Genomic DNA, 27,593 nt, shown 5'->3' with positions numbered 1-27,593 from the left:
GGTGGCTCAGTCGGTTAGGCGGCCGACTTCAGCTCAGGTCATGATCTCGCGGTCCGTGAGTTCAAGCCCCGCGTCGGGCTCTGTGCTGACAGCTCAGAGCCTGGAGCCTGTTTCAGATTCTGTGTCTCCTTCTCTCTGACCCTCCCCCGTTCATGCTCTGTCTCTCTCTGTCTCAAAAATAAATAAACTTTAAAAAAAAAATTTTTTAAAAAATTAAAAAAAAAAAAAAAGAAGTGGGAGGGAGGGCGCCGGTCGGCTCAGTCGGTTAAGCAGCCAACTTTGGATTTCGGCTCAGGTCATGATCTCATAGTTCATGAGTTCGAGTCCCACGTGGGGCTCTGCGCTAAAGCATGAAGCCTGCTTCAGATTCTCTGTCTCCTTCTCTTTCTGCCTCTCTCTCTCTGTCTGTCTCTCAAAAATAAATAAATGAACCTTAAAAAAAGAAAAGTGGGAGGGAGAGACTCAGAGGACCAGGGAACTCGGGCTGTGGCAGGTGCCGTGTGTCACAGTGGAAAGGACACAGGCTTCAGAGTCCACAGACTTGAAGTCCAAGTGCCACTTGGCCACTTAGCAGCTGGTGACCTTGGGCAAGTCGCTTAACCGTCATAGCCTCAGTTTCCTCAACTATGAAATAGGAAGGTTGTGGAGGTTAAATAGGATAATGGTGATGTCAAGGCCAGGACAGTGCCAAGTGCTGCATCAGCTCAGTGAGTTCTGCCAACAGCCCCACGGTGACATGTTATCATTACCTCCACTTGATGCGTGAGAGCCTCGAGGCTCGGAGAGGTTCAATGATTTGCCCAAGGCCAGCTCCCAAGCCCAAGCATGTAACTAGCATGCTGTTCCAAACCCGCAGATGGTAGTTTCATTCCCTGTTTTCATTGGGAGGAAAGAACTCTAGCTCCCGGAGGCCCAGACACAGCTCAGCCAAACTCGGTTCCCGAAGGGCCCTTCCATAGCACCTCAAGTCTTGGTGGCACTTTGCAGTTTACAGCACCTTTTAACCCACATTATGTAATGGATCTTTCAAAAAAAACCTTGTCTTCCCCCCATTAGCAGATGAGAAAACGGAGACCAGGGGCACTTAAGTCCCTTATTCACACAGGTAGGACAGGACACGGTAAATTAGCCTTGAAGCCATTCCAGTGCTCTCTAGTCACCTCCGGAACCCCCTGGGAGAGAGGACACACTATCTAACTCTAATGGTCGCTGTCGCCTCGGGGTGTGTGTGTGTGTGTGTGTGTGGTCTCCCCTATTCAAAGAGCAGATTTATTTTTTAATTTTCCAAGATTCAGTAATACATGACTAAAAAGTCAAAACGTTCTGGGTAGAGTAATTCCAAGTAATTTATGTAGATACTCCACCCCCAGGAAGATGGGACCTTAACTCCCCGCTCCTTCAGTGTGGGCTTCCTAGACTGACTCCCTTCCAAAGAGCACAGTATAGAAAGGGGGAGAAAAGAGTAGCATCTCAGGAAGAAACCTGACGAATATTACTTCAGTCAGGCGATCGAGGTTCCCTCAACCGTGATGAGTCATGTTCTCGGTATATAACCTTCACATGAAGTAACGAGAGTGGCGTGTCACCTCCGTGGTCTTCCTCCTGCCAGCCTATAACCCCAGTCTCCTCATGACAAGAACAGTCCACAAAATACCCGATCAGGACTCCTCAAAATTGTCAAGGTCATCAGAAACAAGAAAAATCTGAGAAGGTGTCACAGTGGAGGGACATCGGCAGAGACGTGACAGCTAAATGTAATGCGGTGTCCTGGCTGGAATTCTGAACAGAAAAGGGACATTAGGAAAAAACTAAGGAAACCTGAATAAAGTTTAGACTTTTGTAAATCATAATGTATTAATATTGGTTCATTAATTGTAACAAATGTACTACATTCATGGTAATCATAGAGGTCACCGAGTGTGGGGTATATGGGAGCCCTGTACCAGCTTTACAACTCTTCTGTAAATCTAAAACTGTTCTAAAAAATAAAGCTCATTTTTTAAAAAGTCAAAAGTTTCAAAAAGGTATTCAGTGACAAGTTTCCCTTCTACCCTTGGTCAGTTGTTCAGTCATCTTCCTGAGCGAACTGCCATGTTTCTTCCCAGGGAGGTTCCAGTGAGGGAGTCTGGCTTCCACAACTAGATGGCTGGCTCTGAATCTTGAAAGAGAGGAAGAAAAAATACCCAGGGGTGCCTGGCTGGCTCATTCAGTGGAGCATGAGACTCTTTCTTGATCTCGGGGTTGTGAGTTTGAGCCCTATGTTGGGTGTGGAGAGTACTTAAAAAGAAAATATTTTAAAAAAGGAAAACCTGAGGGGCACCTAGGTGGCTCAGTCAGTTGAGCGCCCGACTCTGGATTTTGGCTCAGATCATGATCCTAGGGTAGCGGGATGATGGTGCCCCCTGCCCGGCTTTGTGCTAAGAGTGCTGGGATTCTCTCTCTCTCTCTCTCTCTGCCCTTCTCCCACTCATGCTCTCTCTCTCTCAAATAAAAAATTAAAAACATTTTTAACTGATGAAAGACAATTTTAAATAAGGTACACATGAAAAATTACTAAGTGCCTTTCAAGATATTAAAACATTTTTTCTTAAATTTTTTAACATTTATTTATTTTTGAGACAGAGAGCATGAATGGCGGAGGGTCAGAGAGAGAGGGAGACACAGAATCCGAAACAGGCTCCAGGCTCTGAGCTGTCAGCACAGAGCCCCATGCGGGGCTTGAACTCATGGACTGCGAGATCATGACCTGAGCTGAAGTCGGACGCTTAACCGACTGAGCCACCCAGGCGCCCCAAAACAAACATTTTTTTTAACGTTTATTCAGTTTTTTAGAGACAGAAAGCGAGCAGGGGAGAGGCAAAGAAAGAGGGAGACACAGAATCCAAAGCAGGCTCCAGGCTCTGAGACGTCAGCACAGAGCCCTCATGAACCAAACCTGTGATATCGACCTGAGCTGAAGTCAGACACTTAACCGACTGAGCCACCCAGGCGCCCCTTTTCAAGATGTTTTAGATCATTGGCTAATAACCCCACCTATGGGTCATCCAGGGGAAGTAATTTTGTCTGACATAGTATTTACTATTGCTTAGGGCCCAGATTTTCTATAGGAAGTTAAGAGGTTAACCTGTAGAAGACTGATAAGTAGCAATTTATTTTTGTCTGGCAGAAAAAAAAAAGTTATGGTGTTATTGCCGGGTAAGAATTAACTTTTTCGTACCTAACTTTTCAATCTCATTCCGGGATTCGTATTTCCACTGTCAGTAATGGTTTTTCGTTTCCTCCTTTGATCCTTCATTCATCAAGTACTTAAATATATCTTGGTACTCCCTATATATTTGTATTGGTCAAGTTTATCTTGGTGCAGATTTTACATGGACGAGTAGTAGCATGCCATACACGCTGTTCCACCCCTTGATGACTTTCACTTAATACCTCTTAGAGCTAGTTTCATATCAGAACGTAAAGAGCTTCCTTACTCGTTTTACCACTGTATAAAATACATCATATGGATGTATACTTATCACAGCCATAAGCAATTTAGCTAGTCCCCTGCTGATGGACACTTAGGTTGTTTCCACTCTTAGTATCGCAAATAGCGCTGTGTGGACAACCTCCTAAGTAGATTAGAGTAGAATCATTTGTACAGATCTGGATGGGAGAGCAGAAGGGGCTCCAGAGGGCAAAGGAGCCTTAGGGAGGGACCTGATCACCTGCTCCCAGCCTGGCCTAGCCCATCTTTCCCTGACTTTGTGCCTGCCTGGCCTCCTCCTCCTGCTTCCTCCTCTCCATCCTGAGCTCCTGATATCTCCAGATAGGAAGGGCCAACCTTCGATTCTCTCCAGGCCTGGACTCTGGCTTGTGCTGTCTGGGCGATGAAGGTGCCTTGGAGAGGCGGATCTTGGGGGCTTGGGGCCTGGGGCTGCTATTGTCCCTGGGCTGTAGCCACTGAGGGCACATACTCAACACGCCCTGAGGGCTCTGGTAGGGGATGAGGGCCCGGGGGCCAGGGGCTACCTGGGGGGGCTGGGGATCTGGGGGCGGGGGAGGGGCAGTGCCTAGCAGCTCTGGCACAGACTTGCTTCGGGTGCCCAGTGCAGGTGGGTGCTCAGGGCACAGGGTGTGGCAGGCAGTGGTGAGGAAGGGACTGGCCAGGCTGGTCGTGATGGTCACAAGGTGGTCCAGGACACCCCCCTCCTGAGGAAACCGGGCAAAGGGGAGGCTCAAGGTGGCCTGGAGTCGCTCTAGAAGAGATGGGGCAGCCTGGGCCTGGGCCTGGGCCTGGGCCACGAGCCCAGGCAGGGCTGGCCACTCGGGCTGGTAATGCTGGCTGAGCTGCTCTATCTGGGGGCGCCGCAGCAGCTTCCGGATCCTTTGCACGGTGTCGAAGCTGTCAGTCAGCACTGCCCACTCTAGGGCCGTCTTGCCCCGGACAGGATCCACCGCTGTCAGCTCAGCACCTGGGAGGGGGCACAGGAGTGGCGTGCGATGGGACAGGGATTGGTGAGTTGCAGAAGGGCAGACTCTTTAGCAGCAGGCCTGATTGGTCTCAGATGAAAAACCAGAGTCCCACCCCGTCGCAGCTGGAATCCGGGAGCCATCAGTGGCTATAGCCTAGGGACAGTACCAGTCCCGGATCCCAACTTCCCAGTATAATGAAGGTGTTGGCTTTCTCTGGGATGCCTTCCTTCTCTGACAAGGCAGGGTTCCAGGGACACGATGATGTGTAGTTGGGGCATGTGGCTGCGTGGGACACGCAGGGACCCTGGGTGGCTCAGTCAGTTAAGTGTCCAGCTCTTGATTTTGGCTCAGGTCGCCATCTTGCGGTTCGTGGGATCGAGCCCCCAGTTGGGGCTCCATGCTGACAGTGCAGAGGCCGCTTGGGATTCTGTCTCTCCCTCTCTCTCTCTCTCTCTCTGCCCCTCCCCTGCTCATGCTCTCTCTCTCTCTCTTTCCCTGTCTCTCTCTCTCAAAATAAATAAATAAACTTAAAAAAAAAAAAAAAAAGACTAAAGAAGAAAACTGAAGTCCAGAGAAGGGAAAAGACTTCAGAGGGACCTGTTGGGGGTCTCCGAACCTGGAATAGAATAAGATCTCCTGGGGCGCCTGGGTGGCTCAGTCAGTTAGGCATCTGACTTCAGCTCAGGTCATGATCTCATGGTTTGTGAGTTCGAGCCCCCAGTCGGGCTCTGTGCTGACAGCTCAGAGCCCGGATCCTGCTTTGGATTCTTTGTCTCTTTCTCTCTCTGCCCCTCCCCCACTTGTGCTCTGTCTCTCTCTGTGTCTCAAAAATAAATAAATGTAAAAAATAAAAAAATTAAAAAAAAAAAAAAAAGACTAGAGATCTCCTGAGCCAATAAAGGGGTGGTGTGCAGGTTGCTCAGGACAGGGGGAGGCCCGAGCTGCACCTTCTGGGCAGGTGGAGTGGGGCCCTGCTGGTTCCCACTCCCCATTCTTCTGTTCATCAGCACACCCCTCGAATCCAGGTGGGGGGAGAGCAGTCAACTTGGGACAAAAGAGGGGTGTGGAGTTTCCTCCTTTCGCACCCCAGACACAGTTAGATGGCTTGGGGAAGGGAAGAGCTGGAGGCAGGGGTCCCCCAGGGTGATACACAGAGGGCAGCCCCACCTCAGGAAGAGTGAAGGCCCAAGACCGCACGAACAGTGTGAACTTCACTCCAGAACAACCCCACGCAGCCACATGCCCCAACTACACATCATCGTGTCCCTGGAACCCTGCCTTGTCAGAGAAGGAAGGCATCCCAGAGAAAGCCAACACCTTCATTATACTGGTAAGGCCCAGAGAGGGAAGCCATCTGTCCCGGGTCACTCAGCTAGTGACAGAGCCCAGACCAGAACCCAAGTCTGGTTCCAGATAGCAGCCTTTCTTGTTTTTCCAGCTGGTCTAGGTTATCCTCCCTAGACCAACATTCACCATGGAAATAGAGCTATCCAAGAGCTAGACTTTGTTGATTGTGAGAAGCTCAAGCACACTCCCCTCCTCCAGGAAGTTGGCCTAGATTGATCCTCCATCTCCACTTCTCTCTGCGACTATACAGCTGACTTAGTGTCAGGCTGGAGAGCTTGGGGAGGGACCGGAGGTCACAAATCCCGGTCCAGACCCCACGCACCTGCCAGGAGGAGGGCCACCACACATTCCGAACGGTTCCGAATGGCGGCCTTCATCAGTGCCGTTAGCCCCCGCTGGTCCCGGCGCTCCAGGTCCAGGCCTGGGTAGTAGTTGAGCAGGAGACTCACCAGAGGCACATGACCTGCGAGGCACCAAGGACAGAGCTTAGCTGTCCCGGAAAGAGAGTGATGAAGCCCCAAACACACCCTCCACCAAGCACAACAGTGTCCATGGTGGGAGAAACTTATACAAAAAGTGTGGGGTTGTGGCTCCATCTGAAGTGGGGGGGGGGGGATGGTAGGAGGTAAGGTCAACAGTCTGTCACCTGCTTGGGCAGCCAGCATGAGGGCTGTGTCCCCTTCCTTATCCTGCTGGTTCACATCGAGGAAAGGGCAGCGGCTGAGCAAGGCCACAACATTCTCAAAACCGCGGTAGCAGGCGACCATAAGACCTGTCTGGGGGAGGGGCAGCTCAGCTCCTGCTCTCTTTTCCAGGATCTCCTTGGGGCCCCTGTGCCCTCTAAATCCACACCATTCCCAGAGATGTCCCAGCCTCCAGGAAGACGCACCCTGGCTCCCTCCCTCCGTCCCAAGGATGCAGGCACTGAATGAGCGGCGCTGGGGACTCAGAGTTGCACCAGCTGCCCTGGGGAGCACCTAGGGTGGCTCACCCTCCCATTGCCATCCACCTGGACGGCCTCCTCCGGGGAGACCCCACCATCCAATGCCGCTTGGAGCTGGACAGGATCATTGCGGACACAGGCCCAGTACAAGGCCCCCAGACTGCAGCCTGGGGCAGGGGTCTCGCTGCCAGGGCAGGACGATGCCTCCGACATGTCCGGCCCTCCCCGGCACAACGGCTGCTCTTCCTCTTCCAGCCCGGGGGGCAAGAAGACCCGTCGCTCCGCCTCACGCGGGTGCCATCTAGAACACAGAATGGAGGGGAGCAGTGTCTCCCTGTATCCCAGGGTGGGGTCCCAGCACCCCACCCACCTTATGAGAAGACAAATTGTGGGCCGGGGCCCTAAGAGGGCAGCAGCGTTCGCTGGGAGGATCCCAGCGAGAGTCAAGGAGAGGGGTGGTCTTCCCTTTCCCGCAGGACCTTACCCGGCGGCGTGTGGAGGTTCCCCGGGAGGCAGCCATTGCCGGGGGCTCACAGCATCCCGCAGACTCCCGGGAGCACACTCCCCGGGTCTCCGGGCCGGCCCGACGGGGACTCTCTGTCCCCAGAAAGCAGCGCAAGTAACAGATGGCTGGACTTACGGAACGAGCTGCTGCAAACACCCCAGGGCTGAGCTGGATCAAGCTGGGTTAGTAGGGGATGGGGGGTCGGAAGGGGCGGGTGCTCTCCTACCCCAGCGATCCGGACCCGCCCTGGAGCCGGCCCCGAGTGGGCGGGGCCCGAGTCACGGTGGCTCCTCCCCCAGCTCCTCCTGCACCAAAAACACACCCTTCGGAGGCTGGGGCGGGGGGAGAGGGGTCGCGAGGTGTCCCCCACCCAACCCCGGAAAGCCCGAAGTCCCTTTCCCTTCCGCCAAGCGGGGGTGCTGGAAGGAGAGGGTGCAGGGCAGATGTCTCCCTGAATAGGGGCTGGGACTGGGGGACGTGGGGCTCCGGGGGTCCCCCGGACCTATTCTTTTGAGGTTCTGGGGAAATTAAAACGTAAAGAATTGCCTAATTAGGAGTACATAAATTATGATGGGGGCTCCTGGGTGGCTCAGTCAGTTAAGCATCCTACTCTTGATTTGGGCTCAGGTCATGATCTCACAGTTTGTGAGATCCAGCCCCCTTCCAGCTCCAGGCTGACAGGATGGAGCCTGCTTGGGGTTCTCTCTCTTTGCCCCTCCTCTGCTCGCTCTCTCTCAAAGGAAAGAAATAAACTTAAAAAAAAAAAAAAAGAAACCATGACATAGTAAGTTTCATGGACTAGTTTTGGTATGGTAAATTAAATACAAAATATTTAAATTGCATTAATATTAGATAACTGAATGAAATTAGTTATAATTATTTATCAATAATTATTAAATCATTCTTTAAAGTAATACTAAATATTAAATTTAATCGGTCAGTTTTGGACCTCAGTTGTAGAAAATTGAGCCAACCATATTCCTCTGTTTATATCACTCCCACGATCAGCATGTACAAGATCTTTTTTTACATTTTAGTTTATTTGAGGGGTGCCTGGGTAGCTCAGGCTGGTGGGCGTCCGACTTTGGCTCAGGTCATGATGTCACAGTCTGTGAGTTCAAGTCCCGCGTCAGGCTCTGTGCTGGTCTCCGTGCTGTCAGTGCCGAGCCTGAAGCCTGCTTCGGGTTCTGTGTCTCCCTCTCTCTCTGCCCCTCCCCCACTCAAGCTCTCTCCCTCTCTCTCTCTCTCTCTCTCTATCAAAAAATGAATAAATGTTAAAAAAAAATAAATTTTAGTTTGTTTGGTTTTTCTCTTTCATCCCTGATCCCTACAGCCGATTCTTCTCATCCTTCCGTTTACCAACTGGTACTTATATATCCTTGAAAATGTACATTGCATTAGAAAAAGTAGTGTTGGGGGCTCCTGTGTGACTCAGTCTGTTAAGCGTCTGACTTCGGCTCGGTCATGATCTCACAGTTTGTGAGCTCGAGCCCATGTGGGGCTCTGTGCTGACAGCTCAGAGCCTGGAGCCTGCTTTGGATTCTGTGTCTCCCTCTCTCTGCCCCTCCCCCGCTCATGCTCTGTCTGTCTCTCTCTGTCAAAAATAAATAAAACATTAAAAAAAAAATTTTTTTTAAAAAGTAGTGTTGGGGGGCGCCTGGGTGGCTCAGTCGGCTGAGCGTCCAACTTCAGCGCAGGTCACGATCTCGTGGTTCACAGGTTCCAGCCCCGCGTCAGGCTCTGTGCTGACAGCTCAGAGCCTGGAGCCTGCTTCAGACTCTGTCTCCCTTTCTCTCTGCTCCTAACCCACTCGCGCGCTCTCTCTCTCTCTCTCTCACAAATAAATAAACATTAAAAAAAAATTTTTTTTTTTAAGTAGTGTTGGGGCGCTTGGGTGGCTCAGTCAGCTGAGTGTCAGACTCTTGATTTCCCTTCAGGTCATGATCCCAGGATCCTGGGACCCAGCCCCGTGTCTGAGCTGAGCACGGAGCCTGCTTGGGATTCTCTCTGTCTCTCCCTCTGCCCCTCTCCCACGATCGTGTCCTCTCTCTCTCTGTAAAATAAAAAATAAAAAAGGTAGTGCTGATGTATGAATGTTTTAACCAACACCTTAGAACTGTGTGACAGAGCTCATTCTGTTTTTTTTTTTTTTTTTTCACCCCACGCTGTTTTTGAGATCCACTCCTCCTTGCTTTCTGTGCTGTGTGCTAGTTAGGAATGTCTTGGGTTGTAAGTAACCAAAAGCTGGCCTCCGGGTGTGGTAGGCACTAACATCGATTCCAAACTCCTTTTTAGTGTTTCTCCTGAACTACCCAAGGGAAAAAAACTAAAACGACACTTCCTCGATTCCCTCGCGTTAGGAATCTGTGATTTAGTTTCTGCTCTTGTGCAAGACATAAATTTGGAACAGAGCTAAATACCATGGGACATCTGTTTTGCTGTCACAGATCAGGACAGATGCAGTAGGGCTCTGGTGAGCAGCTTCCTGATTCATCGGCTTCCTGTAGCAGTGACTGCTGCTTCCCGATCACCGATCACCGGCAGAGGTCATGTGCTTGTCGAAGCTGGGAGTTGTTTCTGAACCTAGAACGTGTTTCTCCATTCCTTTATGTTGCCAGCAGCCAGATTTATTTCTGTTGTCTACGGCTGAGCCCTAACTGACACAAATGGCTTAACTAAATAGGGGTTTATTCTTCACACAAGATTAAGAAGTTCAGGGATAAGCTGTTGGTGTTGATATAAACTAATGATGGCAGGGGCCTTCTCTGGGAGTCTCTTGACTTTTCCTCACGGTCACAAGATGGCTGTGTACTTCCAGCCACGACAGTAAAATGTGGTGAACGCACACCATGGAATTCTATGCAGCAGCTGAAAGAAATCTAGTAGATTATGTGTTAGACATCACTCATCAGAGGGCACAATCCCCATCTCTCACCCCCGTCTCTCTAATCACTTTTTAGTTAAATGTGACCACGTAACACAGTTTTGGCCGGCAAAATACAAGCAGCGGTCTGATGGGTGACGCTCCTGGGAAAATCTTTGCTCTCTTGCTAAAAGATATGGGGCATACTTTTTATCTCGGTCTTTCTCCCCTCTTCTTCCCGCTGCATAAAATTGCACCGTTGTGGGGAGCCTGGGTGGCTCAGTCGGTGGAGTGTCCGACTTCAGCTCAGGTCATGATCTCACGGCTTGTGGGTCTGAGCCCTGCGTCAGGCTTTGCGCTGACAGTGCAGAGCCTGCGTCAGATTCTCTGTTCCTTCCCTGCTCCCGCTCTCTCTCTCAAAAATAAATAAACATTAAAAAAAATTGTTTTTAATTCCACAGTGTGCATCCATCAGATTTGACTTCTCTGTTCTTCCAGTGTTGAACACCCAGTTGCCTCCAACTTCTTGCCACTACAAATAACGCTGCATGGGGCGCCTGGGTGGCTCAGTCGGTTAAGCGGCTGACTTCAGCTGGGGTCGTGATCTTGCAGTCCGTGAGTTCAAGCCTAGCGTCAGGCTCTGTGCTGACAGCTCAGAGCCTGGAGCCTGTTTCAGATTCTGTGTCTCCCTCTCTCTGACCCTCCCCCGTTCATGCTCTGTCTCTCTCTGTCTCAAAAATAAATAAAGGTTAAAAAAAAATTAAAAAAAACAAATAACGCTGCATGAACATCCCGGAACGCATCTAGTAGGCCTGTGAGAGAGAGTGTCTCTGAGACTGCTAGGTCACAGGGCACATATATGCTTAATGACCAGGTATTGTCAGATTGCGCCCTATTTCTGAAGTGTGCCCACCAGCGATGCAGAAAAGCCTCCCTACATCCTTGGCCACGCTCGTAATTATCCAGCCTTCTAATTTTTGTCAATCGGATGGTACAGAACTAGAAGGTAGTATCACAATTTTACACCGGATTTTTCTGGTTATCGACAAGGTGAGCATCTTTCCAAATACCTGAGAGCCATGCTTGTGTCCCCTGCTGCAAAACGCCTGTTCCTAGCCTTTGTCCGATACTCTGTTGAGTTTTCTTATCTTTTTCTTATTGCTGTTTCAGGAATTCCTTTTAATATTCTAGATAATAAACCCATTTTTAAATGGGTTTAATGGGTTTTTAAATGGGTTAAATGGGTTTAATGGGTTTTTTTTTTTAGTGTATTTATTTATTTATTTATTTTGAGAGAAAGAGAGGGAATGAGTGGGGGAAGGGCAGGGAGAGGAGAGAAACAATCCCAGGTAGGCTCCACGAGCCCAATGAGGGGATGGATCCCACGACCCTGGGATCATGACCTGAGCCCAAATCAAGAGTTAGACACTCAACCGACTGAGCCATCCAGACGCCTCCATTGTCAAATGGGTTTTTAAGTGTCCCGACTGTACCACATACATTTTTGGAAAGTCATCAAAATTTCTCCTTATGCTTTGTGCCGTTGGGTCTTTGTTTAAGAACTTTCCACTCCAAGATCACAAAGATCTTCATTTCTTTTATTAATCTTGCAGTTTTATTCGTTTTTACTTTCCTGTTTTGGGGGGATAGAGAGAGAGAGTGCGTGGGCATGGGGACACAAGCGGGGGAGGGTCAGAGAGTGAGCGGGAGAGAGAGAATCTTAAGCAGGTTCCAGGCTCAGCATGGAGCACCCTACTTGGAGAATGATCTCATAACCCTGAGATCATGACCTGAGCTGAAACCAAGAGTCAGACGCTCAACTGACTGAGCCACCTAGGTGCCCCTGCAATCTTTTTTAAAAATTTTTTTAATGTTTATTTATTTATTTATTTAAAAAAATGTTTAATGTTTATTTATTTTTGAGAGAGACAGAGAGAGTGACAGAGCACAAGCAGGGGAGGGGCAGAGAGAGAGGGAGACCCAGAATCCAAAACAGACTCCAGGCTCTGAGCTGTCAGCACAGAGCCCGATGTGGGGCTCGAACTCAGGAACCATGAGATCATGACCTGAGCCAAAGCTGGACACTTAACTGACTGAGCCACCCAGGTGCCCCTGCTATTTTGTTTTTAATAGTTAGTCTTTAATCCATCTGAATTTATTCTCATATACAGTGTGAAGAAGGGATCTGTTATGAATTGTGTGCCTGCTAAAATTCGTATGTGGAAACCCTAACCCTCAATGTAACTGTATTTGAAGACAGGGCCTTTGTGGACGTCCTTAAAATTAAATGGGGGGGGGGGGGGAACCCTACCCCTCCCCCGCTTGTACTCTGTCTCTGAAAAATAAATAAATGTAAAAAAAATTTTTTTTTAATTAAATGAGGTCATGGATTGGGGTCCAAATCCAATAGGGTTGCTGTCCTTTCAAGAAAAGGAAGAGACACCAAAGGTCCCTCTTTTTCTCTCTGTTCCTTTTTTCTTTTTATAATTAATTGATTAATTTTGAGAGGGGTGGGGGGGGGGCAGAGAAAGAGAAAGAATCCCAAGCAGGCTCTGCAGTGACAGCGCATGACCCCTACGCAGGGCTCGAATTCATGAACCATGAGATCATGACCTGAGCCGAATTTGGATGCTTAACTGACTGAGCCCCCCAGGCGCCCCTCTCTGTCCCTTTCTTTCTCTCTCCCCACTGCCCCTGTCCCGTGTGAGATAGTGGAAAGGCCAAGTGAGGGCACAGTGAGAAATCTATGGTATATAAGCCAAGGAGAGGGTTCTCACCAGAAGCCAACCCTGTTGGCACTTTGGTCTTGGACGTCCAGCCTCCAGAACCGTGAGGAGATACATGTCTGTTGTTTAAGCCATCCAGTCTGTGCTAATTGTTGGGGCAGCACAAGCAGCCTAATGTACAATCCAGCTTCGTTTCTCTCCAGTTAGTGAGATGACCCCATCTATGAGACAGTTCTCTCTCCCTTGATGTCTAATATCACCTCTATGGTATACGAACTGCGAATTCTCTTTAATGTTTCATGCTGTGTTTGAGTTCTCTGACGTCACCTTTTTAGACTGCTCTTCCGCGAAGGCCACCTTGATTGTATTACTCTAGCTTTGGGGTCTGTCTGACTGCCTGACAGTGGGGTTCTCCATGTTCGAGTTTCTTTTTCAAAACCGATTTTTATTCTTTCATATAAACTTGCAAACAAGTTTGCTTTCCTTTAAAGCTTGCCTTTTTGCTCTTGCTGCCTTTAAAATCTTCTGTCTGTGGTGTTCTAAAGTTTTACTCTTGGGGCGCCTGGGTGGCTCAGTCACTTAAGCATCTGATTCTTGGTTTTGGCTCAGGTCATGATCTCACAGTTCCCGGTCTGAGGCCCACCTTGGGCTCTGTGCTGACAGCATGGATCCTGCTTGGGATTCTCGCTCTCTCCCCTCCCTCTTCCCCTCCCTGACTCACGCTCCAGCTCAAGCGCATGCATACGCGCACTCCCTCTCTCTCTCTCTCAAAACAAATAAACTTAAAAAAAAATTTTAAATAAAGTTTTACTCTTACGTGTAGGCATGAATTTCTTATTGTTTATCTTTCTTCAGATGTTGTATCTATCCTGCTTTTGGATCTGTAAATTGTCCTTCATCAATGCTGGAAAATTCTGAACATCTCCCATTAAGTTCACCTTGCCTCTGTCAAAGATAGACTGTGGATATTGTGGGGTGGCTGGCTGGCTCAGTGGAAAGAGCATGAGCCCCTTGATCTCCAGGTTGTGAGTTCAAGCCCCATGTTGGGTATAGAGATTACTTGAATAAATAAAATTCAAGGGGTGCCTGGGTAACTCAGTCAGTTGAGCATCCGACTTCGGCCCAGGTCATGATCCCATGTTTCATGGGTTTGAGCCCTGCATCAGGCTACGTGCTGACAGCTCAGGGCCTGGAGCTTGCTTCGGATTCTGTGTCTCCCTCACTCTCTGCCCCTCCCCCACTCTGTCTCTCTGTCTCCCAAAAATAAACATTAAAATAAACAAATACATACATAAATAAAATAAAACTTAAAAAAAAAGAAAAAGACTGGAAATTGAAGCTCAAGTTTGCCTAATTCAACAAATATTTTCAAAAATGTTTTTTAATTTATTTTCGACAGTGAGAGAGAGAGAGAGAGAGAGACAGAGCATGAGCAGGGGAGGGGCAGAGAAAGAGAAGGAGACACAGAGTCCAAAGCAGGCTCCAGGCTCCAAGCTGTCAGCATAGAACCCGACATGGGGCTTGCACTCGTGAACCCCAAGATCATGACCTGAACTGAAGTGGACCGCTTAACCAACTGAGCCACCCAGGCGCCCCCAACAAATATTTTCAGACTAAAGTAGATTCCATGTTTTGTTTTCTTGTCTGGGTTCCTGCCTTCCCTTAGATTTTAACCTAATAAATTCTTGCTATCTGGCCAGCTCTTCTAAGCTTTTAAAATAATTTGTATTTGTATTTTAACTAGCATTTTTAAAATAAATTTTTAAGTTTGTTTATTTATTTATTTATTCATTTATTTAGAGAGCACAAGCAGGGGAGGGGGCAGAGAGAAGGAAAGACAGAATCCCAATCAGGCTCCATGCCACCTGCACAGAGCCCGATGCGGGACACGAACTCACGAACATTGAGATCATGACCTAAGCCAAGATCAAGAGCTTAACTGACTACACCAGCAGGCAGCCCTTAACTGGCATTTTTGCTGTTTTACTTGGGAATATCAGTCCAGAGTCTAGGCAGTCATGCTATTGGAAATAAAATTTCCTCTAATCCTAATTAATTAAGAAACAATCTAATAGGAATATGGGCAAAAGACATAATTAATTCATAGAAGAAATACAAACGGCCAATAAACATTTGTAAAGATGCTTAATCTCACAAGTAAGCAGGAAAAGGCAAATTAAAACAATAATGAAATATTATTTTGGGTCCACAGCTTAGCAAAAATTAAACATTAATAATATTAAGTGCTTGTACTGTTGGGGGGAATGTAAATTAGTGAAGTATTTTTGGAAAGCATTTTGACAGCATCTTTCAAAATAACAAATGTACATACACATGAACCCAGAAATTTTGCGTTTAGAAATCTTTCCAAAACAGTACTTGCATATGTGAACAAAGATATACTGTATATACTTTGCAGCATTGTTTCTAATTGTAAAAAAAAATTTTCTAACTTATATGTTCATTAGTAGAGGAAGGGCTTGAAAAAATATGAGATATATCACATGAGATTATGTATGCCTCCATTAAAAAATAATTAGATCCATATGGACTACTCTGAAAATATCCCTGAGACATGTTGTTAATTGAAGAGGAAAAAAAAACGTGTGTGTGTGTGTCTGTGTGCACGTGAGATTGGCTACTTACATGTATGCAAATGCATACAGAGGCCTGGAACAGTAGTTGTAAACATTGGCTGTACCCTGTACTCATTTAGTCACTTTAAAAACAATAGTATGAGGGGCGGGTGCCTGGGTGGCTCAGTCAGTGAAGCGTCCAGCTTTGGCTCAGGTTGTGATCTTGAAGTTAGTGAGTTCCAGCCCGGCATCGGGCTCTCTGCTGTCAGCACAGAGCCTGCCTCGGATCCTCTGTCCCCCGCTCTCTCTGTACCTCCCCCACTTGTGCTCTCTCTCTCTCAAAAATAAATAATTAAATAATTAACAAACAAACAGACAAACATTAAAAAAATACTGATGCCTGGCACCCACTCCAGAGATTCTGAGGTAATTAGTCTGAGCACAACTTGGATGATGGGATTCTAAAATCTCCCCATGTGGGGCGCCTGGGTGGCTCAGTTGGAAGAACATGTGACTCTTGGACTCAGGGTTATGAGTTTGAGTCCCATGTTGGGTATAGAGAGTACTTAAAATAAATAAATACATTTTTTTAATTAAAATAAAAAAGGGGCGCCTGAGTGGCTCAGTCAGTTCAGCGTCTGGCTTCAGCTCAGGTCGTGATCTCATGGTTTGTGAGTTCGAGCCCCAAAGCGGCCTCTGTGCTGTCCGTGCGAAACCTGCTTTGGATCCTCTGTCTCCCTCTCTCTGCCTCTTCCTTGCTTGTGCTCTCTTTCTCTCAAAAATAAACATTAAAGAAAAAATTAAAATAAAAAATAAAATATCTCCATGGGATTCTAACATGTAGCCAAGTCCCAGGACTCTTGTAAATGACCTGTGTTAAAGCATCGCCGGGGTGCCTGGGAGGCTCAGTCGGTTAAGCCTCCGACTTCGGCTCAGGTTGTGATCTCACAGTTTGTGAGTACGAGCCCTCCATGGGGCTCTGCGCTGACAGCGCAGATTCTGTGTCTCCCCCTCTCTCTGCCCCTCCCCCACTCGCTCTCTTTCTCTCTCCCTCTCTCAAAAATAAATAAACATTGAGAAAAAAAATTTTTTAAAGCATTGCCAGTGGTTAATTTGAGGGAGAATAGGAATGAGGTGAAAGGAAACCCCATGTTTTCCTTTTTCAACTTCTATGATGTTTGAATCTCTCACCAAGATGATTACTACTTCAGGGCGCCTGGGTGGCTCAGTCAGTTGAGCATCCAACTTTGGCTCGGTCATGATCTCACTGTTTGTGGGTTTGAGTCCTGCCCTGGGCTCTGCGCTGACAGCTCAGAGCCTGGAGCCTGCTTCAGATTCTGTGTTTTCCTCTCTCTCTGCCCCTCCCCTGCTTGTGCTCTTTCTCTCAAAAATAAATAAACATAAAAAAAAAAATCATTATTACTTCATAACAAAAGGGGAAAAAGAATCACAAAGATTTCCCTGATTATTTCCTCCTCTTCCTCCCCAACTGCCTATATGTATGTATATATATTTTAAAGTAATCTCTACACCAAACCTGGGGCTCGAACTCCTGCCCCCAAGATCCAGAATCATGTTCCACAGCCTGAGCCAACCAGGCACCCCTCCCCAATCTCTCTTGTACACAGAGTTCATCGCTTCTCAGTGCTGCCTCTAAATGGCACCCATTCATTCATTCATTCATTCAATAACTATTAACTGAAACCTGCTTTGTGTCAGACACATACTTTGGCTCTTCACACGAGTTATCATTAATCTTGCTCTTGGCTGTTTCCCTCACCTTGGTCGTCCTTGTCTCCTGTATCTAGCACAGTGTTAGCCACTCAGGAAATGCAAGTTCCCTGACAGTCTCTCCTCTGGCCTGAAGAGCCTCCCCCTCCCCACCTCCAGTGCTGTTCAGCAATGACTGTAAAGGCATAGGAGACTTTGATCTGTGCTGAGAGGCTCCAAGGACATCTAACTAGGTAAAAGGGAACTTCATTTCACATTTTGCTTTTCCAATTATCTTCCTCCAAGCCTAGAGAAGCTACCTCTGGTTCAGCACAGAGCACCCCCAGCCTCGGCAAGGGTCTTGTTCTACAAGGCCACTCTCAGCCAGCAGGTGGCAGCCCTGGGCAGGAATTAGGGGAACATCCTCAAACCAGCGTTGAGGTTATAGCATAGGGTCCTGGGGTTGGGTGTAGGGGCAAGGTCTTGGCAGGGCAGGTGCACAGGAGGAGGGAGATGGGGTCCCATTTGGGGTCCCAAAGCATGGTAGACAGGGGATTTATTTTTGTAGATCAGCTTTAGCCAAGCTGACTGGATACCCAGAAGGTTTGTGAGGTTTCTTTTACCTTCTGCCTGCAGCAAAGCTGTTCCATGGTGCCCTGTCCAAGCTTCTGTCCTCAGGAGGACTGTATGCTTGTCCCTTCCTAACCCCCTTTCCGGTTCCCCAGGCTGGGTGTTGACCCTCCTCGTGCATGTCTTTGCTGTTAGGGATGATTGTGGTAGAGGGGGACTGGAGGTTGCTGGTTAAGGCGTAAAATATGATGACATCCTGGGTGTTACAGGTACATTTCAGTCAGGGCCTCAGTGTAGCAGTGTCGAGGATTAACCATGAGGGAACAGTACAGGCTATCAGGTTATCTTCCTTCTGATCTCTTAGCTGCTGGGGTCTTCTGATGGGGGTACACTAGAATGCTCTTTTCTTGCCACTCGAACTTCCTTCCCTTCAGTCTTGATCTCTTCACTGCCTTCTGTCTGTCCATCTTCTTTCTGCCTGCCTGACTTCACCTCTTCTCCATCTTTTCAGTTTTGATCTTTCTCATCTCATCGTCTGGATCTTTCCATCCTCTATCCTTCTAACACTCTCTTAAGCCCTGATCACATACATTGTCTGGAGCAGTGGCTTGAGTCGCTATCTGGTCCCTAACCATCATGCCATATCTCCAACCATCTAATCCTTTGGGCCAGGGTTTGCAGGAGTCTTGACTTGTGGAATTCAATCAGAAGGGAAGGGGAAGATTTGGGGAAAGTGTAGTGGCACATCTATAGAGAAAGAGCTCAGCAAACTCTCGAGTTAAGTTTGGAGCACAGGCCAATCACTGGGAGGGAACCAAATGTACTGTCATCTCAACCTCTGGCTTTCTTCCAGGGTCTTTTTCCAGCACAAGCTCCCTATTCCCACCCTACAGGCCTGGTGGCAGGTATAGCGGGGGCCGGCAGTCAGTAGGGAAATGGCCTACCCCAGCTTAGGAACTAGACACGGGATAGGACCCAACATGGTGGGATAGAGAATGGAAGAGATGACCTCTGACCGCAGCTCTGGCCCCTTCTGGGGGTCCCTTGTGACCTGCCATAGGTCATGCCCCCTCCTCCCTTACCATATCTACATCACAAAACCCACAGCTCGTAACTCAATGCCAGCCAGGGAAGTCTGGGATTGATTTAGGGTCCCTTCTGACCAGTTCACCACCACTGGACTATGGCCCCTGGGGTGGAGGTGGGGATGAGGGTCATGGGTGAAGTTCAGGCAGGGGGTCCTGACGACCACTACATCATACCTGTTGCACTCTTAGTGGATGTGTTGGAGGGAAGGGTACAAGCACAGGAGTTCAAGGTTCTCACTGACCAGCCCCTTCCTGGCTCAGCTCAGGGCCATGCCGAGGGAGCAGTGGCCATGGCCTAGTAAGGATTCAGGGACAGTGTCCTCAGGATTCAGAGCCAAGGCATCCTACAAAACAGAGATTCTTGTTACCCACCAAGAGGGCGCTCCGATGGGTCCTAAGTGCCCCACCCCCAATCTCAGTTAAGCTGAGTTACTCAAAGCCAGGTCTCCCCACCAGGAATGCTATAGCCCAAGGCCCACCACATTCCTCATTTATATTTCTCCTGGTGCATTTCTTATTGTTCGTTTCCCTTCATCCACCTTTCCATTCTGGAGATACCACTGAAGAATTTCCTCTACTTGGAATATTTCAAACGTTTTTGACCATCACCCACAGTAAAATACATCTACCTCTGGCCCCAGGACACATGAACATCCACAGAACTAAAAGCAAAAGTTTTATACAACATTGTACATGATGTTTTCTACTCTATTCCATTTTGTTGTTTAAAAAATGATTTCACAGGGGGGTGGTGCCTGGGTGACTCAGTCAGTCAGTTAAGCGTCTGACTCTTGATTTCTCTCTTGCATGATCTCTTGGTTTGTGAGATCAAGCCCCACGTTGGGCTCTGGCAGCGAAGAGCCTGCTTGGGATTCTCTCTCTCTGCCCCTCCCCCCCCCCCCCCCCCCCCCCCCGCTCAAGTGCTCTTTCTCTCTCAAAATAAATAAATAAACTTAAAAAAAATGATTTCACTGGGGCGCCTGAGTGGCTCAGTCAGTTGAGCATTCGACTCTTGGTTTCAGCTCAGGGCATGATCTTGGGGTTCATGGGTTCGAGCCCCCCATGGGGCTCTGCGCTGATAGTGCGGAGCCTGCTTGGAATTCTGTCTGTCCCCTGCTGTCTCTCAAAATAAATAAACTTAAAAAAATGATTTCACAAACAACTAAGGGGCTGGCACTTACAGTTTATAAGTAACCTCTTATATTTTGACATCTTCACAAGCAGTAAAGCCCATTTTATAAAGAGAAAAATCCCCATTATCTTCATAAAAGCCAGTGAGAAGGTAAGGCAGGGTTTTTCATCAACCCATTTTATAGATGAGAAACACAGACACTGAGCGGGTTAGTGGACCTGCTTGAAATCCCCCCTCTCCGCACCCCCCCCCCCCCCGCGGTGATTTTCTGAGATGGGATTCCAAGCCAGGTCGTCCATGTGCTGGTTTGCAGTTCCCTGTGCCCCCAAAGCTGCTCTCCCTCCCTCTCATCGCCAGCCCTCCCAATTGACTTCATTGTCTCTTTCCAGTTTGAAGGCCATCCCCTTCCAGGAACACGAGGGACAGAGCAGCTGAGTAATTCTGTTTTCTTGTCATCTGTTAACACTGCACCATCTGCCAGCTCTACCCTGGGCTCCTACGGTCTCCGTGAGATGCCGGACGGCAGGGGGAGGTGGGGGGGGCGGTAAGGCTCCTGCCGTCCTGGAGTCTGGACCTCCAGGCCCCCCTTCACCAGGGAACTCCGAATACCCACACAAGGCTCATTTTTCTGCTCAGCCCCAACAGCAGCGGGCTAGAATTACAGGGATAAGCAAGGGAGCGGAGCGGGATGGGAGGAAGGACTTCCTGACGTCACTGGCATAAAACAATAGGATCCACCCCTCCCCCACTCTCAGGGTCTTGTCTTCAGGCCTCCACACCTCCACGGTGGAGACGGTGATGCTTCAGAGCTGTGAGGGTGACCTGATCCCAAGCAGCAGAAGCCCTGCAAGCCACTCGGGGTGAGGGCAAAGCAAGTCCATCTCACAGGGAGCCCAGGAAGATTTATGGGGCCTCGGGTGTGGCTGGCTGTTACTCAGCCTCTGACTTTTTAATTCCCCAGTCTCCTCACCCACCCCGCCTCCTCCCCAAGAGGGCCTTTGTGCAGGACAATGAGGAATCTATAAATTCCGGGGGACAGGGATGTGGGGGAGGGGAGCACTGGTCATTTTAGCTCAGCATCTACAGCAAAGGGTGGCCTCCATGGACCGGCCACGTCTCATCAGATCTGCACTAGAGCCCAGAGAGAAGGGTGGGCCACGCCTTACCACGGTCTTTTACAGATAAAGAAACTGAGGCTCCGAGGCAAAAGGTATCTCTAGTCCCTTCATTTATTCCACCTTTCACTCATGTATTTATTCTCCTCTCTTACTCTTCCCTGGGGCCTTCCCTCACTCGGGCATTCACTCAACAAACACATGTGTTCACTCAACGAAAGCCCACTGAGAACAAACTCGGTACCAGGGCAAGTCCAGAAGACACAACAACTGGTAAACCCTGGCCCACCCTGGAGGGGCACGCAGCAGTGGACTGTGACTCAAGAAGGGCCAAAGTATGGCTCCAACCCCCAGCTTCTCAGGCTAGCAGCCTGCATCCTTGTCCTATTCCTTTCCAGCAACAACCCTCTGCGGCTGATGAAGTGCTTTCATGAGCGTTTTTAAATTTAATCCCAGTGCTGGCTCTGGCAGTTAGGTAGTATGTAAGCCTTCCCCAGTCTTTTGCTAATGTGGCCCCAAGAGGACAAGTGGTAGCCCAAGATCACTCCTCTGGTGGGGGGCAGAATACCAGGACCCAGGCCCTTGCCACTGCCCCACGGCTGTGGCTATACTCCTGGGTGCTGTGGGGATCCAGAGCACGGGCCTGGACTGTGGCCCTACACTTCCTCTTCTACCCACTTGCCCAAACTAGCCGTGTGTCCCCCACCCCCACCCCCCATGCTGATCCTTCCCTAATGTTCTGTCCTCCTGTTCCATTCTGCCTTCCTGCTCCACTTATTAAATGCCCCGGGTGCACCTGTGTATTTATTTACTCAACTCACCCATCTGTTGTACAATAATAACCAACTCAGTGCTTATGATGCATGCATGTGTTTGCAGACTGACCACACATTCTTGTGTGTGTCCTAGTATGTCTCTGCTGAGGATATTAGTATCTACTTTGTTGTACAAATTAAATTAGTTAAACTATGTAAAGCACTTAGAATAATGCCTGGCACATCGTAAATGCTCAATGAGTCTTGGCTGCTAAGTTTACTGATACTGGAAACCACAGGCCTGCCCTAATCTATGAGGCATTTAGGTGAAACATAGGTGAATACAGGGATTTGCCGCTGGCTTCTCCCAGGGAGGGGCCCCCTTCCTTCGAAGTGACCAAATGGATTAGTATCCAGTTCATTCCCCAGGGACTCCTGCATTCCTTAAATGCGTGAAGTATGTTCAGCACCTCCTAGGTCTGTGCCAGGCATCGTGCTAGCAGAGAATAAGAAAGACACCTGCTGTCATTCTGGTAAGTGAAACAAACCACAAACCAAGTGAATAAAGAAGATAATTACAGAAAGCAGTTAAGTCCTGAAGAAATAGATACAGTTAAGTGACACAGTACACCAGGCAGTTGGTTGTGGGGCTGCTGTAGCATTGTGGTCAGGATTGATGGGGAGCTGACAACCCTGTGAAGGATCTGGGCAGAATGTTCCAGGCAAAGGGAACAGCAAGACCGAAGCCAGAGGTGGGGAAAAGCTTGTCAAGTTCAAGGAATAAAAAAGGCAGCCAGTGTGAGTGGCATCTGGGCAGAGGGGAGAGTGAACTAGGAGAGGTCAGAATAGGCAGGGGCAGTGTTAAGAAATTAGGGCTTTCCTCCAAGGGAAGCTACGCAAGGTTGTTAAACAGGGAGTGACATCCTCTTTTTTTTTTTTTTTTTTTTTTTCTGATTGGTATTTTTAACGTCCCCCTGGAAGCTGTGTGAATTGACGGTCAGGGTCCAAGAGAGCAGACAGATGACTTTGCAGTTGTGCAAGGAGGTGATAGGGGCTGAGACACAGGAGGTGGGGAGCTGGGACTGATCCAAGATACATCTTAGAGACAGAAGGGACAAAATTTGCTAGTGGACTGGACAACAGGGGAACGATGGGCGAGGAACTCAGGAAGAAAGAACCAGGGAAGCTCAATTGGTAGAGTCATCTCTGCCCTGAGCCACGAGTGTCCTCCAGCTCTCTTTGGCCCTGCCCCCAGAGCCCCAGAAGCCTACTCTAGCCATTTACTCTCCCCCCTGTCTACAGTCAGCAGTCCTAAAACAGGGGCAGTCCAGACCCGCTCATCGGGACCCTTTGTAAGAAAAAGCCCCTTGCCTTCCTCCAGAAAGAGCAGCACCTGCCAAGACCCAAGGCTTGGACTTCAGACCCCTTTTAACCTCTCCACCCGGCCCTCGTTTAGATCACAACCCGCACAATCTTACAGCTCCCCTCTCCCCAGCCTGGACCACTGGCCCAACCTGAAAATCCTAGGAGCTTTGAGACCTGCGGGCGCTGGGCTTGTCGGGACACGGGCCTGCAAGCATTCTGGGGCCGGGAACGGGAAGGTGGGGCTTGGCTTTCCATAAGGGAATCTCCCAGCCGGTTCCCCGGGGGAAGGAAGTCCCCTCCCGGGCCGGCGCCCCGGCCCCGCCCCGCCCCCCGCCGGCTAGCTGGCCGCGGAGGCGGCCGCCCCTCCCGCCCTGGAAAGCGCTCGCAGCCGGTCTTCCGGCCTCGGGCTACGGTCGGGGGAGGGTCCGAGCCGTAATTGCTGCCATCTGCTCCCTCCCCTCCCCCACCCCCGCCTGGGGGAGGGGCCGGGGCGCGCACCGCACGCCCCTCTGACGCCCGGCCCCCAAGGGGCGGGGGCTTCGGGTGCCTCGCGAACCCTCCTAGGGGCGAGTGCTGCGGGTGGCGGTGGGGGGGGGGGGGGGGTGGCGGCGGTGGGCATGGGGAGCGCGCCCGCAGCCTTTCGTGGGGAGGGGCCGAGGGGTCCCGAGCTGAAGGCACAGCGCTTTACCAGACACCGAAAACCAGCGTTCGGGTTCTGCCCCTCGCGGGGTCGGGACTCCAAAGGGTCCTGGGGGGCCCGCCCGCCTCTATTCACACGCGCGACGTCCGCACCGGTCTGTGGTTAAGGCCGGCGTTGGGACATTGACGCATCGATCTCTGTCTGAACAGGACGGATGTGACTGTGGGCGGGGAGGGGCAACCCAAGGCCGGGGCCTGGAGCCCGCGGGGCGGGCGAGCCAGGGCGGCTGGAGACAGAACTTGGCCCTCAGACACCAGAGGCCGGGCTGAAAATCCTCCCAGTTACTACCCACTCCCCACTCGGAGGAGCTTGAGTCCGTTACTTCGAGCCTCAGAGCCCTCAGAGTCCATTTCCTTGTCCGTAAAAACGGGATCCCCAGGTCCTACCTCTCAGGTGATTCCAAGGAGGGCGAGTTGCTAGTTCTGGGGAGATGGGGGTGGGTGGGTATCGGGCCTTGCGTCTGGCCTGGCGGAGTCCCCGGGGCAGTGGGAGTGGGCCCTGTGGAAGGTGCTTGGCAGCTGAGAGCCTTGAGGGGGCAGGCAGAGGGAGGGTGGGCTAGGGACAGGAAGCCAGGGAAAAGATCTTGGGAGCAGCCTCGCTGGTTTCAAGCCCATCTCTGGTGACTTCTCTGCAACGTCAGCCTCAGGAGGTGAGGATATTGTCTGGCCTCTTTATCCAGCACTGATGATAGCTCTGGGGGCATTGGGGGTGCTCACAGGGCAGAGGAGAGTACCCTACTGCCCAGGTGCCGGGACCCACTTGCCTGAACACATCTTCACACACACCCAGGGGTCTACATAATCCCCCAAGTGCAGAAGCCCACGTGATCCCCAGCGAGGCCTCCCTCCTTCTTGCCAGGGCCACAAGACCTCACCTTACATCACACAATGTCTGCTGCCTTCCCCTCCCACAACCTTGCCAACTCTAACAAACCTGTGTTTGTCCCAAGAGCCGCTTCCAGAGGGGCTGACCACAGCCCCTCCCCCCCCCAACCATTCCCACCACCAACCTGAGGGCCCATTCCTCCACACAGGTGAGCCCCAGGGATGCCAGGCGGTCTACTCCCAGCCCCTGGAGAGGCTCTCACTTACAGGGAGGGGAGGCAGCTTGAGACATTTGGGAATCACAACAACCATCAAGACAACCCAGGGGACTGCCCCCGGGGAGGGGTCCAGAAGATGCTAGGAGTCAGTGGCTTCTGCGGTGGGGCTTCAAGGAGAAACAGAAGTTCACCGGGGGTAGAAGAGGAAATGTGGTGTTCCAGGCAGAAGGAACAGCATGTGCAAAGGCTTGGGAGTGTGAAAATCTGACGGGTCTGGGGACGAGTGAGAAGTTTGATGTGCTTGGACCAAGAGTATTGGAGGGGAGCTGACAGGGATGGGAGGGACAGGGTGTGAAGGGTGGATGAAGTGACATATCACTAGGCCAAAGGACTTAGACTTGGGTTTGTTGTAGCAAGCTACAGTGTCTGCGCAGAAAGAGACAGACAAGAACATAAATGGCTAGAAGGAGTGAAGCTGACAGGAAGTGAGATAAAAAGGTCAGTGCCAGCCCAGTGATAAAAAGGCCATTCACCCATCTCCTGGGGACTGGGGCACACGCAAGCCCCAGGGATCCCTTCTGAAGGGCACAATTGTTACTCGCCCCCAGCCAGTTATTGTCATACTGGCTTGTGAGCTTAGTGTGGTCAGAGATTTTCAAGAAAAGAAATGCAGATGTTTATGTGTTGCCTGCAGGTTTTTCAATGTTGACAACCTTAAAACGGTGTGTGTGTGTGTGTGTGTGTGTCCAAAACACACCTAACACAGATGTACGTGCAACCGCTGCAGAGTTGCTGGGAAGCTGTTGGAAGTTTTGTAAGGAGGGAAATGATCTGAATAGCAGGCCTGGATTTTAGGATGCCCACTCGGGGGCAGTATGGAGGAGTGGCCTGGTAGGGGGGGACAGTTGCAAGTGTCTGGACCAAAGGGGCTGAGGCCTGAACAAAGGCAGCTGACCTGGAGAGGAGGGAGGGCTCCCAGACACAGTGTAGGGGTCTTCGGGGATTAGCCCTTCCTGGGGGCGTTAAGGGTTTAAGTCTCCTATCCCTTTGTCCCCTTTAAGAGATTGCAAAAACATCATCTAGTGGGTGGGGAGGCCTATTTGGAGTGGGATGCCCCTGAAAATCCTGCAAGTTGCACCGTGGCAGGCCACCCCGAAGGAGGGAAAGACGGGGTAAGACATTCCAAGCAGCCCGAAGAGGGAGGGGCCGTGTTGGGGGAGGGGCTCAGGAATCCGCCTGGCCTTCAGGAAGACCCCAGCCAGCCCTAATGGGAACCACACGTGGGGTGAGCTGGAATCCCGGATTGCCTGCGACGTTTGGCTTTGGAATTGGACACTTGGCTCAGGTCACTCCTGACCCGCTCAAGTCTGAGGCCTCCCAGCCCAGCTCCCCTCCTAATTGCTGCCAGACACATTCGGCCCTGTACCCAGCTCTGGGGCCGGCCTGGGTCCCCCATCTCTCACTAGAAGAGCACCTACATTCTGAGGCAGTAGAGGGTTTTCAGACAAGAATTCTAAAACGCTTGATGCTCTCAGAATAGCAGGACAAGAAGTCCTTTCCAGTGTCTCCCCAAACAAGATCCCCTGAACTTCACACAGCTCCCAGAGCCCTGAGCTGCTTCTGGCTTTGCAGAAACTGGCGCCCTGGACCTCCAATCCTCCACTGCGGCATCTGTAGGGTGCTCTATGGCTCTGGCAGTCTTAGCCTCCTCCATACCCCGCAGGGTTAATTTCCTGCAGGCCCTCAGGCAGTAGGGGCAGGGAGCAGTCCAAAGGGCAAGGGAAGAGCCCTGGGAGCAGGTGGTTTGCTCCTGAAGATTTGCTGTAAAAAACGGAAGGGGAACAGGTCTCTCCTAACATATTTCCTGGTGTTTCTCTTCCCCTCATTCATACACCCCCTGGCCCAGGGGACAAAGCTGAAGTTGCATTACAAGATGTCTCAATACAACATGGAAGGCCTAGGAAAACTCCCAGTCTTTATTTGAGGGGCTCACTCCAGCCTCTGGGCCATGGCTGTCTTTACACCTGCTAAACCCTCTTCATAACCCTGCAACTATAATGTGTATGAATGGGGGGGGGGGGTGCTTCCTGCTTAAGTCCCAGACACTGCCAGTGGCTGCCTCCAGGCCATCAGGCCCAGCTCCCTCCCCTGGGGTTCCCTCCTTGAGAACTTCCAGGCAGCCTGCTCAACATCAAGCTAGGGGCCCAGGAGCTTGGACAGACTGCATTCCTGGGTGAAGGGTAGAGGAGAGGAGGGCTGCACAGAGCCCCCCTCCTCCCTTCCAGCACAGACTCCATGTTGCCCAGCCTGAAACTCTCTCTAGCTTACTGAAGATGGCCAATGTAATGCCAACAAAACCCTTGGCAAAGTTAGCAGAGCCAGGGACCTAGGGGCCTCTCTTGAGGATGATGCCATCTCTGCCTTGGAGCTATTCCATTGCTAGTGGGACCTAAGGACTCAGCATTGAAGAGGGGCCCACGGTGGGCACTAAGAGGTCTGTGGAGTGAGGCCACCAGGCACAGAAGGGATGCGGGCAGAGGACTGGGGAAGCCCTTGTCGTAACTCAGCACCACACTTCTGCAGGCAGCTCAATCTCCCAAGAGTCTCTAGAGAGGGCTTAGGGACTTCCAAAGAGAAATCTGCCTCAGCAGAATGGAAATCAGGCGGCAGTAGCAGAAGATGAGAGTGTTGGGGAGGA

At 50.4% G+C, this 27,593-nt stretch overlaps 1 protein-coding gene across 6 annotated transcripts in view; it reads right to left on the bottom strand.

Annotated features, from left to right (window-relative positions):
- Positions 1 to 2,655: 2,655 nt before the first annotated feature.
- ANKRD33 (ankyrin repeat domain 33) overlaps positions 2,656 to 27,593 on the bottom strand; it is a 42,777-nt gene continuing 17,839 nt past the window's right edge. Inside the window, exons 1-6 of one of the 6 annotated variants that reach the window (XM_027036197.2) lie at positions 23,929 to 25,553; positions 18,961 to 19,130; positions 6,797 to 7,049; positions 6,452 to 6,581; positions 6,128 to 6,268; positions 2,656 to 4,457 (exon numbers count right to left, since the gene is read on the bottom strand). In XM_027036197.2, the coding sequence (XP_026891998.1) occupies positions 3,727 to 4,457; positions 6,128 to 6,268; positions 6,452 to 6,581; positions 6,797 to 6,961 (1,167 nt within the window). In that variant the 5' untranslated portion in view covers positions 6,962 to 7,049; positions 18,961 to 19,130; positions 23,929 to 25,553 and the 3' untranslated portion in view covers positions 2,656 to 3,726. Of the gene's footprint in view, positions 4,458 to 6,127; positions 6,269 to 6,451; positions 6,582 to 6,796; positions 8,490 to 18,960; positions 19,131 to 23,302; positions 23,741 to 23,928; positions 25,554 to 27,593 lie in introns of those variants that run through there. The other 5 variants (XM_053226267.1, XM_053226266.1, XM_027036196.2 and 2 more) reach the window with 5 other exon arrangements.

Source organism: Acinonyx jubatus, chromosome B4 (assembly GCF_027475565.1).
Source record: "Acinonyx jubatus isolate Ajub_Pintada_27869175 chromosome B4, VMU_Ajub_asm_v1.0, whole genome shotgun sequence".
Taxonomy (NCBI): Eukaryota; Metazoa; Chordata; class Mammalia; order Carnivora; family Felidae; genus Acinonyx; species Acinonyx jubatus.
This window is presented reverse-complemented; position numbering and strand designations above follow the sequence as displayed.